The 18,346-nt window shown below is 42.5% G+C and overlaps 1 protein-coding gene across 1 annotated transcript in view; it reads left to right on the top strand.

Moving 5' to 3' along the window:
* Positions 1-1,078: 1,078 nt before the first annotated feature.
* STK32A (serine/threonine kinase 32A) overlaps positions 1,079-18,346 on the top strand; it is a 116,376-nt gene continuing 99,108 nt past the window's right edge. Inside the window, exons 1-2 of the mRNA XM_081826886.1 lie at positions 1,079-1,204; positions 5,284-5,431. Coding sequence (XP_081683012.1) covers positions 5,326-5,431 — 106 coding nt within the window. The 5' untranslated portion in view covers positions 1,079-1,204; positions 5,284-5,325. The remainder of the gene's footprint in view (positions 1,205-5,283; positions 5,432-18,346) is intronic.

The following is an 18,346-nucleotide window of genomic DNA, read 5'->3' as shown; positions in this document are numbered from 1 at the left end:
TGAGCTGGCATTTCCACATGGCAGGGAAACACTGGAGCTGAAGAGAGCGGTCTCCAGCCCACCCCCAGCCTAGACCTCCACCCTCCATTTCTGCCCTGCTCCACGAGTGCCCACGATCCCCACCCTCGCCGTCACAGAAAGCAACCAAGTGCCAATTCTCTGGTGTATTATGCAAGTGTGACAGTTGGGTTAGTGGGAAAACAATAAAAAGTTATTTCGACCGTGTTGATTATTATAAAGGGGAAGTACAGAGAGCAGCCACGGAAGAGAACATAGAAAGTTCCAGTGCGATTGCCTTCGTGTCTTTGTTCCTGTCTCCTGTCCCCACCTCCACACGCAGAGGTCGAGGCTGACAAAGGTGCGTGGAAAAAAACCGGGGGAGGGGGGTGCTGCAAGCAGGAGACCTAGGTGTGGAAAAAGTTCTATTAATTGTTCTTTACACTCGGCAACTATTTTCCTTGTCCATGCCTCAGTTTTCCCAGCAGTCAAACGAGGAAATCTGCTAGACCAGAAACAAAAGATCCTGTCGGGTCCTAAGAAATTCTCGATCCTCTCTTGGGTTTCCCACAATACCCGACTTAGTCTTACAGGAAATCTCGCCTTTCCCCATTCCCGTCTGCAGGCCCGTACCGCCACCCCCAGGTCCCCCGTCCTCGGCGGCGCTGCCGGGGCGTCTCGGAGGGGAAGGGGATCACTTCAGGCGAGCCGGGCCTCGGTCTGGGAAGTTGGGGCGCGCTCCGCGAGCGGCGTCTTGGGACCGTGCCAAGGCGCCTCGGAGCCGCGCCCGCGGCGCTGTCCCCCGTCTCGCCCTCCCCCGGCGACGCACCGACCCCAGGGGACTGTCGCTCTCCCAGGCGACCGCCCGGCGGTTTCTGGGGAGGGCGGCGACAGGGGACGCCCGCTGGCTGGCCGCTCCCCGCTCCCGGCCCCTCCCGGAGAAGCTGCGCGCTCGGGCGGCGCTCAGAGCCCCGGCAGCCGCAGGTGCCCCCCCGCCCCGGGCCAGCCCCCCGCAGCCCCACGCAGCCCGGCGCCCGCCACCGCCCACCGCCGCCCGCCCCCACCCGCAGCTGCCCGCGCCCAGGCAGGTAGGCGCGTTTTCCTTGCTCTCCCCTCCGCTCCGGGCGTCCCTCTGCTAGCCCCAGTTCCCCGAGTGGAAGCACCAGTCCGAGCTTCTTGAAGGAGAGAAGAGAGAACCAAGATCTAGGTGAGTGGTGGTCTAGATTTTTATTTCTTTTAAATAAACCTGCATGTTCAGGGCACTGCTGGGAAGCTAGGAAGTTAAAGGGGAAGAGAAATAAGACAAAGACAGGCGGTCAGGACAAGCCACCACAACCAGATAGGGCTGGGATCGAGCCCAGCTTCCTGGTTACTGTGTACCCCCACCTTGTCCTCCAGCCTCTCACGGATTCAGGTCCAGACCCAGACAGACTTCAGGAAATATTCGCTGGATGGAGGTAAGCGCGAGGTGTTTCGGTCCGTTGCTCTTACCCAGCTTCTAAACCAGCAGAAACTGCCTTTGATGGTTGGCTTCATCTCCACAAGGATGTTTTCCCCAAGCCCGAAGGATTTGAACAATTTTACACAGAAAAATAAAATGTGCATTCACACCATGGACTGCTATGCGGCCTTTAAAAAGCAGAAGTCAGAGCTTCAGAGACCAGCATGCCTAGGTCACAGAGGTGTCGTGGTAAATGATCACAGTAAGATGCAAAGTGTACCTTCTCATCCATGTCATTTAGGTGACTTATTTTAAAACACACGGCATGTTGTAAAATCATAGAAAGAGGACTGTAAAACATATACTAGATTCGTGATTGTGTCTGTCTTTGGGAAGTGTGAAAGGGGAACTAACTTGGCAGGAGGGTTCAGTGGAAATAATGTTTACCTGTAATTTTTAATATATAAAAATGAGGAAGCGAGGTGGATGAAATCAATGTAACAGAGTGGTGGTGTTCACATTTTCTTTCTTGCTGTGTTTCTGTGTGTTTCTTAGTTCAAGAAATTCTGTGTTTCAAATGCAAACTAAGTTCTGTGCACACGCTGTGGCAGTGAACCTAACAGTTCCATCAAAGTGGCAACTTTCTCACATCACAACCTGGGTTCTTCGATTCCTAAAGACAACACCTCTTACCTAAGTGCCCTTAGCTGCTTAGAAAAGCTCACCTGTTGACAGCCCCCCAAAATGCAGGCCAAAGGTTATACGTTGGCATGAGAGAATGAGTCCGTGATGAATAATCTGATAACTGGCCAGGTCAGGGTAGAATCTAAAAATTTTCTGTGTCCTTATAAGACGCATTTCTTTTTCCCTTAGATTTTCTATGTTTAGGATGTTGGTTTGCATGGGTCATCACTGTCCTCTAGACATCTTCGGATGATGCTCGTTTCACTCAGCAGACTCAGTGCCAGGAGGTCAGGACAGGTGTGGGTTTGATGGAGGAGAGTCCTGTAGCTCCTCTGGGCCCTATGCAGCAGAATGGCAAAGACGTGTCTCCATTTTCCTGCCAGAGACGGTTTCTGTCTTTCTGGATATGAGGGAAAATTACCTAATTCGGTTATCCCCTTGGGGAGAAAGAGGGAAAGACCGTTCTAAATTGGATGGGGTGCATTAGGTCCGATGGAGAGGTCCATCCACCTCATCCTTCCCCAAACAGACACAAAAGTGGTTTCCTGTTGACATATGCCCTTCCCGCTAAAAATCACTGGATCTTTGGTGAACAAAATTGTCTGCACATCAGGATGGAACTCTGAAATGTGGCAAATTGTGATAATATTTCTCTCTCTTTCTCTGTCTTGACAACTTGCAAGGTCAGTGCTTGGTACATCTTATGCTACAGGAACACAGGCTACTTGAGAAAGCCTGAGGAGTGAAGAAAAATATAAGAATGACAGGATTGGGGCGTGGTGTGAAAATTATGTGTCTTGAGGTTTTATGCACAAAATAAAAGAGAATGTGATCCCGGTCTACAGTGTTAAAAATCTCAACTCGTTAAAATCAATGTTCTCTTGGGCGCCTGGGTGGCTCAGTCGGTTAAGCGACTGCCTTCAGCTCAGGTCATGATCCCAGGGTCCTGGGATCAAGTCCCACATCGGGCTCCCTGCTCTGCGGGGAGCCTGCTTCTCCCTCTCCCCCTCCCCCTGCTGGTGTTCCCTCTCTCGCTGTGTCTCTCTCTGTCAAATAAATAAATAAAATCTTTAAAAAAAAAAATCAATGTTCTCTTTAGGACCAGTCTTCTCTAATATGATCTGTGGTTCAGTCTTCCCACTATTCCTCGCTTATTCTGGGCTCTAAATATACAATAATAAAACACACAGAGCACCCGATTTGCTACTCCCTGGCCCACAATGAAACACTAAGGGCATCCCACTTGCTTCTTCCTCACCCCCTTTTGTACTAAAATTAAAAGCCCTTTATTTTTTTAGAAAGCATATAGAGTTGAGGTCTTTCTGTCCTACTGGTGTCAATAATCCCCCCTGGGGTTACTCCAGCCACCTGTTACCACCTGCCCCCCCATACCATTTAATTGGTTGCTTCCTAATTGCTGACTCTTTCTTTGCTCTCCATTTAATGATTCTTTTTAAAGTCCATACGGCACTTTGCCAACAGTTGGCTTTTAGTATGAAAAGTAGCATTTCCTTAATGAGTCTGCCTTCTAAATGCAGGCTTTACTTACATTTTCCTAATGGGAAAATGAGCTTTTCTTCTAGACTTGCCTAGGAGCTTCTCAAGTTCTTTTTCAGTAACTCATCTTTCCCCCAGGTTTTCTTGGGACATTTTCTTAAATTCAATCTCTAATCTGTATTTCCGTCATGTGTGAAAAGTCCAAGAGGAAATCAGTGAATAGATGTCAAAAAATTATATATGAGGAAATACAGCTACTATTAAAAATAGTATTCTAGACATGCCTGGGTGGCTCAGTCGTTAAGCGTCTGCCTTCGGCTCAGGTCATGGTCCCAGGGTCCTGGGATCGAGCCCTGCATCGGGCTCCCCCGTCTCCCACTCCCCCTGCTTGTGTTCCCTCTCTCTCTGTGTCTCTCTCTGTCAAATAAATAAAATCTTAAAAAAAAAAGTATTCTATTCTTTGCAAATTATGTGCCAGACATTGTACTAATTGCCTTACAGACATTACCTCATTAACTACATCACACGAGCCATATCTGTCCCATGTATGAGATTTGCTGAGGCCATATAGCTGAAATGAATTTTTAAATACTGTTTTGTATAAAATCTGGATCTTCACCCCTTTTTTTGTCAGATCTTAAGATCTGGCCCCTGGGCCCATGTTTCCACTTGGTGACAACCTTTTAGATCTGAGAGCAGTGACTTCTTTTAGATGAAGCCTGGATTCTCCAGGTCACCAGGGTCCCCACCAGGCACTGATGTCTCCCACCTGGTCCAGTGTGTGCACCTGCATTTCTGCCTGGCTCTTGTAGGCATGGGAGCTTGTGATTCCCGAGGAAGGCACTGTGGTTTCTGCCATCTTAGAGACGAAGGGTCAAGTAACTGGCCCAAAGCCATTGCTGGTGTCAGTTTTAGAACGAGCGCTTGGGATGCTGGCTCTCCTGACCATTTTCAGGGAAAGTCTTCAAAATGAACAAAGCCATAGCTCTACATACATCCCTTATTTGAGTTTCAGAGTGGCCAAAAATCATGGACCACTTATGCTGTGAAAATACTTGTAGGTATTGTCCCAAATCACATTTAACTTGCCTTTGAGGAGAGGACCATCATCAGCTTCAAGTTCAGGGGAAGGGGGAAAAAAAACATGTTTAGTGAAATTTAGCAATTTGCTGGTGAGGTAGGGCCCAAACTCAGACCTTGTTCTTTTTACATTGTAGTACCTTCCAGGGTAGGAGGAAAGAGGTGGGAAATGTATTTTTATGACCAAAAAATTAATAAAGTTGTTGATCAAAGATAAAAAAAAACCTTAACAGATAATATATTCTTAAAAATATGGAGAGTCACAATAAAATATTTTTATTATATACTTGTTAAATACAACATGGGTTGACCAGATTTTAAACTTGTTTTCTTACTTAGAGAAATATTTTGCTCCCTTCCTTCTTCGTAAGTCTAAGACCACTCCCCGTGAGGCCACGTGGCGGGGGGGGGGGGGGTTCTCCCAGACACCTGTTGTTCTCTGTGACTTGTGAAATTATCATTTTCAATCACAAAAAATTCTGCTCTAGGGGTGTAGATCAGGTTAATATTGCAGCCACAGTTTTGTGCTCAGGGTTCCTAGGGCACACTATATTGTAAGGATGCCATTTCTTCTTCTCTCCCAGGTATCGAGCTAAGGCTTCCAGATCTCTTTTGAGGGAAGATGAATGTTTCTGCCAGGAGAGTTTAACTGGAGGATCTGGGTCTGGGCAGACTTGACCATGGGAGCCAACACCTCAAGCAAACCACCAGTGTTTGATGAAAATGAGGATGGTAAGAAATATGTGATAACTGTATATAAAGTATAGAACTTTGCAGAATTCAAATATAAATACCTTGTTTCATAAGTAAATCACAGTCTAAGACTTAAAAAAAAGAGAACTACAAGAGTAAGCCTGAGGACTTTAGAGGCTAATAGCTGCCTTTTACCTTCCACTTTCCATGAGACCTTGAGCAGTTTTCTTAATTACAACTATACCAATACCCTTTGTCCAAAGGGAGCTGTGGATGGGCAACTGGTGGATAGAAGACCTTGAAATGAAATGATTTGTTGTTCTCTGTGCTGTTTCCCTGACAGCTGGAGTTACTCCTACTGCTAGTTGTTATAGAAGATTTCTTGTAATACCAAATTACATCTGAATGATAATCAATACTCATTATATTATAGAGTGGAGTCATGCAAGTAGGAGCGTTCTGAGCTTCTAACAGGCATGCTTCAGGGTCCTAAACAAATTTCATAAGGCTAGGTCATAGGAAAATGAATTCGTATTATTGGAGGAAAGGGAAACTTTCAAGGTCAGGCTCAGTAAGAAAAGAAATAAAAGCAAGGGTTTTCCTGATTCCCCTGCCATCCCACAGTGAGGCATGTCAGAAGAAGACACACGCCACCCCATATCACTCTTCCTTCCTAGAGTGGAAGCCAGAGCAGCCTTGTCTGTATACGTATGGGGGCAGCTACTTATAGGTTGGCTGGAAAAAAGGCAGTCCCGGTCCCAGCTAGTAAGTTGTCCAGGACTCTCAGAGGGAGGGAGTTCTGCTGATTAGACCACAAAGGAAAAGAATGATGAACTGAAATTCAGGAGTTCTGAGCACTGGTTCTACTCCAAGCTACCTATCGGGCTCAAGAAGTTTACTTATTCCCTCTATCTTCAGTTTCCTCAATTAAGTGAGAAGATAGGGTAACCTTGAAGGTTATTTTCTCTCTCTTTTTTTTAAGATTTTATTTATTTATTAGAGAGAGAGCATGCACATGCATGAGGAGAGGGAGAGAAAGGGAGAGAATCCCAAGCCGACTCTGCACTGAGCATGGAACCTGACATGGGGTTCAATCCCACAGCCCTGAGATCATGACCTGAGCCAAAACCAAGACTCATATGCTTAACCGACTGAACCACCCAGCGCCCTTTTGAAGGTTGTTTTCAAGTCAAAAATTTAGTTTTGAGATCCTGCAGCCACTTTGCAAAAATTATGAAGCAGCATCTAAGTCAGCCAGAAAAGTCTATTGTGTTAGAAAGTAAATGTGCTGAAACAGAAACTGCAAATAATGGTGGCTCCAACAAGATGGATACATTCTTCTTTCTCAAGTAACAAAATAGGTAGGGTAACCTCAGCAATGTGCGGCTCCAGAAGGCTGCTCCTGCAAACCTGCTTCTTTCCTTCTCTTCCTCTCCTTAGTGTCACTCTCACCCTCCTGCCCCAGGACACTCCCCACCCATCGGCATTCCAGCCACAGGGAAGGGGTCAAGTCGGGAGACTGAGCCCACTTCCTCTGAAGCCTCTGATCTGGCTGTTGCTTGTCCCTCTGGTAGGCACGCCCATACCCAGTTACAGGGGAGACTGGGAAATTTAGTTTATCTTATATGGCCATGAACCTTCTAAAAATAAGTTCTGTTTTGTTACAAAAGAAGGGGAGAACTAGCTGTTTGACAGCTCGTTATCAGCAGACAACTAGAAGCTTGCTACCATCTCAGTCTTTGGTTCTTTGGATGGACTCTTCTAAACACAAATATCTGACTGTCCCCGGATGCCCTGTCCCCAGTCATTTACTATCAAGTCAAAGGTGCATCGTTATTACCTGTACAAAGTATTGCATGGGAACTCTGAATTACACATTTAGAAAATGGTCTTAGTAAACTGTTTTTCTACGCTTATTTCTGTCACCTGGCTTTGCTTTATCCAGTAGTAAAGGCAAAGATCTAAAGATCAGTGATATTATTTGATTTTTCCATCTCTAAAATGAAATGACAAGTAGGCTTGGATTTCACTTGTTTGGTTCACTGTACTCTCTGTGGATTCAGAGATAATGTTGGGCATGAGGCCACAGAGAAGAGAGCAGGAAAGAGAGGCCAGATTCATGTTTGTAACTTGGGAGGGATATATCATTTTAAGGTATTAGGATAGCCTTATAATGAGAAAATACAGAGCTGTCTCAATTTTCCTTAGTTCAGCCAGCCTTTCTTCTCATGGGGTGCCCAAGAAATCTAGACACCCAAAGTATTGAGGCAAATGGGAAAGAAGGTACCATTTTATGAGTACCTTTGGGGGACTCTAGAGTAACTAAATTGGGCCTGAGGAGCAAGCAGGTTCTTATATATATATATGTATATATAAGATTTATTTATTTGAGAGAGAGAGAGAAAAAAAAAAAAACATGCACTAAGGGGGAGGAGGGGCAGAGGGAGAGAATCAGGTCAGGGCTCGATCTCATGACCCTGAGATCATGACATGAGCCAAAACCAAAAGTCGGACGCCCGACCAGCTGAGCCACCCAGACACCCCAAGGGTCCTTCGTAATCTCTTGTAGGTCACCACCTTTTAGTTGTCCAGCCCCCAGCCCGGTGAGATCAGCCTACCACAGTGCCCATAAACAGAAGAGCTGAGCACAGCAGTATGTCTGTGTCCCCCAGGGGTGAGGCTCTGAGTCTGTCTATGCACACAGTTGCCAGGCAGAAGCAGAAGGGCAAATCCACCTACTAGGAGCCTGTCCCTCTGCTGGACAAGAGGAAGAGAGCTGGAAACAAATTGGCCCCGGCCGCCATTGTGGACCTCATGTTCTGATGGTGGAAGGCAAACAATGAACAAGTAAACAGATACATAAACCAGACAACTTGAGACAGTGTTAAAGTGCCACCGAGGGAGTGACTCAGGGATCTTATGGAGAGGGGCAGGGTGATGGTGGAAAGACCTCTTGAGATAGAGTGTGGTCAGGGTTGGCCTTTCTGAGGAGGTGACAGAAAGACAGGAGGCCTTTCTGAGGTGAAGCCTGAAAGATGAGAAGAAGCCACTTCAGCAATGACATGAGAAGAACAGTCAAAAGTACAGGAAACTCAAGTCCAAAGTCCAAATAATGACAAAATCGGGAATAAACAGTTGCCCATATCTTAACATTCTCATGGATATGAGTTTGTATATTATGAAAAGGGAGTGTATTTAATTGCCATATTCACTTGTTTGTTTATAAGATCACTGAGTTTTGGGAGGGAAAGAATGACATTCTGAGCATTCAAATTTTTTTATCAGTAAATTCTATAAAGTTGATTTGACTCCTTTCATAGCTCTAGATTGAGCGCAAGGTAAAATTTTATTTGACTGCTGTAAAGCTTCTGACCAAGAAACAAAAACAACAAAAAGCACTGACTAATCAAAGAAATTAATGCCTACATCATTTTCTATCTCATTTTTATATAAATAATCGAACCGGGCCAGAATCTAGGGCACTTAAATGAGCCAATTTAATTATTTTAAAAATATTGCTGAAAGAATCCCAATACGTGATGAAAAAGTGTTGAGTATTTCCTTCAAAGTATTTGCTGTTCCCAGTATACAGATTTGAGAAGAAAATTTGAACAAATTTTCCCAAATAGTATTTCAAGATTTCTCCTGGGAAAGTGTTTTGATTCACTTTGAAGGTGATTAAGGACTAAGATGTTGCCGGATGTCCAGTAAAATAAGCTGTTCTTGCTGTAATTCATCCTGACATTTTGTATTTCATGTTGTTCCATCTGATAGTGAACCTGAAAGAATCATCCTCTTAGCTATTTATGGTGATCTACATCAGATGAAAACAAAGTAGATTTATAGTGCTGTTGAGTAGAAAAAGATGTGCTTCTCTGATTACTGTTACCTTTTGCAAAGTAGACCTCGAATTATGCTAGTTTTGTTTTGTTTTGTGGCCTACCTTTCATATTTTAGTACAAATCTCAGTCCTAACTACTTTTTTTGTTTTGATAAAATATGCATAATAAAATGTACCATTTTAACCATTTTTAAGTGTACCTACAGTTCAGTGGCATTAAGTTTTGGGCAACTATCAGCATCATCTATCTCTAGAATTTTTTCATCTTCCCAAACTGAAATCTGGTACCCATTACACGGTAACTACCCTTCCCCTCTCCCCTGGCCCCCTGCCACCCCAGTCTTTGGCAACCATCTTTCTACTTTATGACTCTGTGAATTTGACATAAGTGGGATCATGTAATATTTGTCCTTTTCTGTCCGGCTTATTTCACTTAGCATAATGTTTCCAAGGTTTATCCGTATTATAGCATTTATCAGAATTCCATTCCTTTTTATGGCTGAATAATATTCCATTACATGTATGTATCAATTTTGCTTATTCTTTCTTTATCAGTGGACATTTGGTTGTTCTACCTTTGACTATACTGTAAATAATACTCCTATAAACATAGATGTACAAACATCTGTTCGAGTCCCTGTTTTCAATTCTTTCAGGTGCATACGTAGATGTGGAATTCCTGGGTCATGTGGTAATTCTTTAATTTTTTAAGGAAACACTACACTGTCTTCCACCTAATTAGGTTTTTTGTTTTGTAATCGAAGACTGCTTAGCATAGTTGGTGGAAGCATGGGCTCTGCTAGTAGAAACACATATACACAGGTTTAAATCTCAGCAGCACCACAGACTAGCGATCTAGGTGTTTCTACAAGAAAAATCAAAGGAGACATGTTCTGATCACCCATCATCAAACACAAGAGTCAATTTGACTAATTATAAAGTGTTCTGAGGGGACTTGAAATACCATAAAAAAAAAAGTCCCCAAACCTAAGTAATTACTAGTGAATTAATGTGGGGGGGAAAAAACACCTTTCTATTCTGCAAGTTACTGAACCTCTGTAAAGCTTCAGTTTCTTCCTATATAAAATGCAAATGATAATCGGGCATCCTTCCTTGGGTCATTGTGAGGTTACAATAAAAGAATGCAAGTAGAACACTCAAATAAGGTAAACACCCAATTAATGCTAGTTACACCATTATTTACTAGCAGAGTCTCTTAGCATGAGCTCTTTGCTGTACTTCAACTTCAAAAGGAACAAAATTGATTAGATGCAGTTCTTGTAGATGCCATAGTTAATATGATCCATTCACAATTCTATCAATGAAATTGAACTGACAGAATGGCAGATTTCATGGATTCTCTGAAAACCTACATAAAAGCCCTTTAAAAAGAAGCCAAGTTAATGACTTCACAAAAACATAATCTCATCTGGTTTCTCTTCCATCTCTCCCCTGGGGTGATTGTACTGTCATTTAAGACAAAACCAAAAACTCAGTAGGCTGAAAAATCAATAAGCTTTACTTTTTCTGATTTAAGCCCAAAGCTGACTAGTTAAGTAATCCCATTTGATCAACAGACACAATGACAAATGCCCTCCCCTATACCCAACTACTATATGGATACTCTAAGAAATAATCTAGGATATGAAAAGACATTGTAAGTTTCCCGAAAGTAAAGAGTAGGCTTGTAAGTGATACTTTTTAGTGTTTGTAACTTTTTCTTTACATCTGCTTTATTTCTTCTGTCTGAACACAGTGTTTTCGTTTTGTTTTGCTTGGGCTTTTGGGGGCAGGGGGCTTGTTTAATTAAAAAAAAAATCAACATTTGAAAAGTCTGATCATTGAGGTTTTCAAGGTGATTTAGGCAAAGACACTCTTGAATAACAGGAGAAGGTAGACTTGTTTATAATTCAGGGTCTAGCAACAGGAGAGGGTCTTGCAAGCTTTGTTAATAGTATGGATTTCTAAGCATATACAAAGAATATAGGGGTGATAAAATTGGTGTAATTAAGCCAAGAGACAATTTTCTTCTGGAGTGTTGTAGCTAAGAAAAGTTGGCTTCAGGTTAAAAGCTGCTACAAAAAGTTCATCCGTGCCCTGAGTTTGCAGAGAGAGCCAAATTATTGCATTATTCTTTGGAACTTGCTGAAAACTCAGTGTTCTCCTTTGATTTGGCAACACTTGTCTCCTAGGATGTGTGACTGGTTCCAGTTTTCCTACATCTTCTTTGGTGGCAGAGGCAATGGGTCCTTCAAAATGTTGGGCCAAAAAAATTGACCACAGATTTGCAATCCAAAAGAAATGGGAGGTTACTGAATTGATTCCAGCAAGGAAGGACTGTGAAAATCTCCTTTGTGTATTTTAATGTCTATGCATCGTGTTCTGTACCCAGTTGGAGAGGCAAATGAATTTCAGACTTTCCCCTCTCAAACGTGAGTCCTGTTGTCTTATATTATTTACTATTTTATATTAAAAACATTGGGAGAATATAAGGAGAATTTCTCTTGTGAGAATTGGCTTCTTAAAAAATTAAGGCATCTTGGACGGTCTAACATTTAGTTAAAGCATTTGTCATAAATAACCTCAGCTCCACCAGTTTATAAGAATGGGTACTTATGAGGGCTTTATTTCCCCCATTCCACGGGATTGGAAGAGTCAGGGAGAAACTAGACAGCCAAGAAAACAGACCTCCAAGACTGCTAGTGCTTCCGATTTGCATGTTTCCTGAATGTTTCCTGAGCAGTGAGTTAGGAATACATATTTAGGAGAATCCACTCAAGCTAATGCAGTAAAGCTACATCCTGCCTTCAGAGATTCACAATGCTTATTAGCATGTTAAAGACTCTGAAAAGTCCTATAATATTGAAATCTCAGGATTCTGATATTTTTCAAACTCATTTCAAAATGAAACCATTTCTGTAGAAAATCTTTTAATACGTTGTGACACCTCATATTCTGGGGATCTCAACTTGGGAAATGAAAGGTCATGATTATATCTCTTCTTTCTGTGTTGGAAACATGCTTTGTTCCCATTGATTGTTTTTTCCCTCTGGTTTAATGGCAGCAGATTATGACAGGCGAAATCTCTATGGTAAAGAGTGATTATGTTCTGCAAGGTTTTCTCACCATGAGTTCTTCATGGAGCACAATTCATGTTTACTCAGGTTAATGAGTTAAATACTAGGTAGCTCTGTTTAACTGCGAGATGTTGGATGTTGCTGGTCCAAGTAGGAATTGGATTTGGAAACAGTTCATTTATTCTTTATTGCCCTTTTTTATGAAAGAACATTTTAGTTCAGAGCGTCTTATGAATAAATTGTGATGTGTTGTTGCTTAGTATTAAATAACACTCAGGGTATACTAACTTTTTATTTTTATCCAAAGCTATAGACATTTTTTCAGTTTTCATCTTGAAACTACCTAGGTTGAACTCACCAGGTCTGTAAGCTAGTTTCAGTGTTCAGAACATGTGATTGGTACCCCAAGCCTACTGTCTTCAAGGAGAAAGGCAGTGAAGGAGGATCCAACACCTGCTGAATGGCCTGGCAGGTGCCAGCTCAGTGACCAGCGTGTCATCAGTTTACCAATTGAGGTTCTATGCATTATACAAGGGCTTCAACTATGCATTGCTGTGTGACCAGTCATGGAAATTTCATTTGGAAACAGCCACAAAAAACCAGTGATAGAATAATATTCTTGTTAAAGTGGGACAGTGAACCCTGTTTCTATGGTGAAAAAACTGAAAAACTTACAGTGATAGATTTTGAATTCAAAAGACCAGCACTTGCTTTATTTTTTTCCCCTTAAGCTATTTCTTCTTCCCTTTCTGGAGTCATATTTACAGTAAAATAAGTCATGTTAACCTTGTTTTATACTCGAGCAGCCTGTGTTTTTTATTTCTGAGAATTACTTCACATAGGGGTTGGCATCCTTTTTGTGTGATGGGTCAAAGAGTAGGTATCTTACATTTTACGGTTCAGTCTCTGTCACAGCTCCTCAGCTCTGCCATCGTGGCATGAAAGTAGCCACAGATAATGAGAAAACAAATGAAGGTGGCTCTCTTCCAGTAATATTTTATTTACAGGCACTGTAATTTGAATTTCACATCATTTTCACTCATCACAAAATATTTTTTATTTTTCTTCTAAGCATTTAAAAATAAAAAGGCCATTCTTAGCTTACAAGCCATGTGAAAATAGATGGTGGAATGGATTTGGCCTGTAGGCCAACCCCTGATCCACAGCATCCTGCAAACATTTATTCACAATGTTCTGAGGACCCCTCTCATATCCATCCACATAGCCCTCTAGCTTTAAACTGAGAGGCCAGGCAAGGAGACTGGTATCTATTCTCCATAGATGCTTAAAGTCACTCTTCACTGACTCCCTCTTGGTTGATCAGTGTGAGTCAATGGAAGTACTTGGGCCAGAAGATCAACTGTTACAATGGATCAAAGGTATTATGTTTATAATATATATTATTTGAAAGTCATACAGACTAGGTTCAAATAAATGGGTACCACCCTGTAATTCATCTGAAATATCACTAGGTGGAATTTATTTCCTACTAGGGGCATTTCTTCAACTGAGGGTCATCAAACAACCGGAGGTGTTGATCACCCCCATTCTACCCCATACTGTTGTACTTTCTACTTTAGTCTAAGGAAATAGCCAGTGTATTTTTGACTTCTGAGCATATTCATGAATTGGGGTTCAGGCAGCAGGAAAAGAAGCCATTGGTGCCCATTGATTGGTCTTGGCACCAGTAATGGGTGTCAGTAAATCCCAGACGCCCTGGGGCAGAGTTTCATAAAAAGGAAGTGCTGACTATGCAAACAGATGCCATCAACTGGCCTTGGAGGCTGCTTCTCTGGAGAAGGTCCAAATATATCTTTAAAGGACCTGCCAAGCTCCACATGTATTAGTGGCAACCATTTGCTGCCAACCATTTGGGAAGATTAAGGGTTAGTGAGCCAGCTAAGTAATTTTTCATCAGGGGATCACAAGTGATATGTTCTAGAGTTGACCTTCAACTTCAGCTAGTATCATGGTGTCACTTACAGGCTAAACCAGTGGCTCCCAGACGCCCTCTCTGGACAAATGCCAACCTATGGCAAGGCTTTTCTTCGTCTATGGTGAAAGGAGAAAAACGAGGGCAATGCAATAAGCTTCTCAGAAAGCTTATACCGCTAAAAATTTCAGTTCTAAGATTGCATGCTCTCTTGTGTGTGTGTTTACTGTTTAAGGATTGTGGAAATAGAAATTTTTTTCCATAGTGAGAACTCAGTAAAGTGACCTGCTTTTCCAATCCCCAGTTTTCTTGTCTGTAAATGGGAGCTAATAATTTTATCTGCCTCATACAGTTTTTGTGGGAATAGAAAGTGATTATCCAGGGGCGACTGGGTGGCTCAGTTGGTTAAGTATCCGACTCTTGATTTCAGCTTGGTCATGATATCAAGGTCATGAGACTGAGCCCCACATCAGGCTCCACACTCAGTGGGGAGTCTGCTTGGGATTCTCTCTCTCCCTCTGCCCATCTCCCCACTTATGCTCACACACACTCGCTCTCTCTCTCAAATAAATAAATAAATAAATAAATCTTTAAAAAATAAAAAAAGCTACTATCCATAAAAAGAATATAGCATAGTGCCTGGCACATAGTAGCTGCTCAATAAACGTAATACCATTATCACATTATCATAATCATCTGAATTTTTTAATGCTCTTATATGGCAAGTAAAATATAAAATCTACCCAGTGTTGGTTTTTCTTTTCTCCTTAAGGTGATGGGATTTTCTGATCTGTAGCGTTCAAATGTATAATTGTAACTTTCAGTGAGTTCTACGTAGATCACTTACTTAGGTGGCTGAGATGAAAAAAATGATCTATTTCCATCAGGACAATATTTAAGTGAAAGATGGTACTCCGGGCTAGTAGTGTAGGAAGGGAGATGGGAAGCTGAGGATTGTGTCAACATTTATTTTCAGTATAAAATAATTGAGAGTCACTGATGATCTGAAGGGGGGTAAGAGGGAAAGAACAAAATCAAGAATGAATCCTAGGTGTTTATGTGAGTAAGCAGGAAGATGGCTGTGACACTTGGCTGACATGAAGGTGGGGCACTGAGGGGTTGGGGACATGTCCAGGCATAGTCACGAGTTCTTGTGAGGGCACGTAAAGTGACCGAGAGACTCTAAATCATGGTGTCAGTTAGGACTCTGGGACTGAGCAGCCAGAGGTTAGTGGGGAAGCCCAGGCTAGCAGTCTGAAGATGTTGTTCTCAGTTCTATGGGGACTGAGGAGTCTGGGCTGGAGAGTATGTGGAAACAAAAGCAGAGAGGAGCCCCATTATTGAGAAGTCAGGCAGAGGAAAGCCATCAAGCTAAGGAAAGTGAGAAGCGGCAGCGAGTAAGGAATGAAAAACCATCAATCCTGAAATTTAGAGAGAAGAGTCTTTCGAGAACAAGGGAGTAGTCACTTCGGCTGAATGCCCCTGTGGGTTAGAGGCCACTGAGAAATACCTATGGGATCAGGCAAGCAGGAGGAGACTGGGGACATGGACGAAGCAGCTCAGTGGGACGTGGGACATGAGCCAGACTCTGGGGAGTTGGGGGGTGTAGGGGAGGCAAGGATGTAGACACAGCAAGTGTCATCAACTCTTTCAACAAGTTTGGTCTAAAGGGGAGCAGAGAAATGAGCCAAGAGCTAAAACTGAATATGATGTGAAGGCAGAAATTGTTTTTTAAGAGGAGACTACAAGTCTAAGCTCTCTACCAATATAAAGGGAAGAAACTAGGAAATCATGTGAGCAGGAACCAGGGCTGGCTCCAGCCAAGTGGGACCAGGGCAGATACATAGGGCCTTGCCTTCAGAAGTTTCCCACACTTGGGCTGGGATGCCCTGCAGTTGCTGTCTCTGAACTCTGACCAATTTTATATTTGAATTTATATTTGTGAGGTCTGATGAGACAATGGATCGCGCCACGGGGGCTTGAGGGCTAGATCCCATGCTGCCCCCTCCCCAGGAGGGGTTCTAGGTCAGTCGATCCTGGTACCACCTTCACCTCTGCCACCCTCCATCTATGACAGAAGTCTGGGTGCTGAAGCAAGATGGGTGGGGTGGGCACCCCTGTGACATACCCAGATGGGGCATGGTGGTGCCTGTCATTGTCCCAGGCTGGCAGTTTGTCTGGGAGGTAGCCAGCTAGAAACTGTCTCTTGGACCCTCACCCATCCCCATCTTCCTATCCAGATAGTAAATATGTCACGTTGTTCAATTGGGAAGCAAGTGATGTGAAATGCACTCACCACACAGTAACATTCTTGTTAGGAGTAATGGGAGAAACCAACAACCATCATGCACTTTACCATCAGCTCAGTGTGCAGTTTACGCATGGCAGGACCGAGGCATGGGAAGATGAAAGCACTGACCTGAAAGCAGAGAGCCACACAGCTAGACCCTGAATCTTTTCAAGGAAGCTCTAGGCCCAATTTGGGGTTTGACCTCATGACCCTGAGATCAAGAGTCACATGCTCTCCTGAGACGGCCAGGCGCCCACAGATCCTGAATCATGATGTCAAGTGAGTCTCATTTCTTTCATTATAGATACCCACCTAGGATAGCCAGCCAGAATGAATTTATAAAATTAAATGAACAAACGGAAGGGGATTGCTTTTCAATAAAAAACAGCAAATGTCCAGGGGCGCCTGGGTGGCTAAGTCAGTTAAGCATCTGCCTTCAGCTCAGGTCATGATCCCAGGGTCCTGGGATTGAGCCCTGAGTCTGGCTCCCTGCTCAGTGGGGAGTCCGCTTCTCCCTCTCTCTCTCCCTCTGCCCTTCCTCCCCTTCATGCTTGCTCTCTCTCACTCTCTCCTTCTCTCTCAAATAAATAAAATCTTACCAAAAAAAAAACAAAAACAACCAGCAAATGTCCATTATGTGTCTACTACTGAATCCTGCTCTCAGAGCTGAATCATTGCCCCTCACAGTGACCTCTACCTTCACCTCCGCTGGAACTCACATACTTATCCCTTAGACCACATGGTTACTGAAGTGTTAGGGGTTCCATATATTATACTTTCCCTTGTCTGGCATGTATTATGCAGTTCATCACTACTCTTGAGCTTTGCTTGTCTTCTTCTGTTCATCAAAGACAACAATTACAGTGATGTTCATGTCTTTCCCAATTCATTTTACCATCATCATCACTCATTTTTCAACCTGTTTATATCAACCTAATTTGTTTGACACCTGGTGGGATAATTTTTATTTACTTTTACAAAATACTGAAGTCATTACCACTTTGATAACTTTTTCATTTTCTGTCCAGGGCATGTATAAATTACCAGAGAAAATATTCTAAACTCAGGCTTCGTAAAACATTAAGAAAATTTGTTTAATTCTTACGTTCCTAATTGTTAACTGGAATTGGCTTGCTTTCCTCAGTGGGTTTCTATCCAAGACTATGGTCCCAACATTCCCTATGGTTCACATTTTGTGGGGCTATCTAAAATAAAGAGAGATGAATGCAGCTGTTCTTAAGAAGTATGTATTTGAATGTGCATTTAAAAGCACATTTTATACCTATAAAATTAGTACATCTGAGTTATAGAAAGCTTGGAAAATATAATTAGGAAGAAAAAATTACCCATAATGCCTCAACCCATTGGTGACCACTGATAACATTTTAGGGAGTTTCCCTTTGCAATCTCCATCCTGCATCCTTTCTGGCATCCCTCATCCCTCTCACTCACTATGCTTTTCTTCGTATTTCTTGTTTTAATTGACTTACTTGTTTTGTTGTTTTTTCCTATCACTAGAAAAAAAAAACTCCATGAGGACAGGGATTTTGTCTGTTTTGTTCACTTTTATATCCTCAGTACCTCCTTGTTGAATAAATGAATACATTAATACTCTTGTCTTTCTTACCTGTGTATGTGTATAAAAGGCTTCTGATGTATTTGGGATGATGCACTATATACATCCATATCTTCATTTTCACTTACATTGTGAGTAGCTTATCCCAGTTGTGTAAAATTTTCTGATTCTTGAAAGTATAATTTATTTTTTTATTTTTTTATTTTTTTATTTTTTTTTATTTTTTTTTTATTCTTA

The sequence above is a fragment of the Leptonychotes weddellii genome, chromosome 7, assembly GCF_054177405.1.
Source record: "Leptonychotes weddellii isolate Sample4059 chromosome 7, ASM5417740v2, whole genome shotgun sequence".
NCBI classification, from domain to species: Eukaryota; Metazoa; Chordata; class Mammalia; order Carnivora; family Phocidae; genus Leptonychotes; species Leptonychotes weddellii.
The sequence above is the reverse complement of the archived record's forward strand: the minus strand, read 5'-3'. Positions and strand labels throughout refer to the sequence as shown.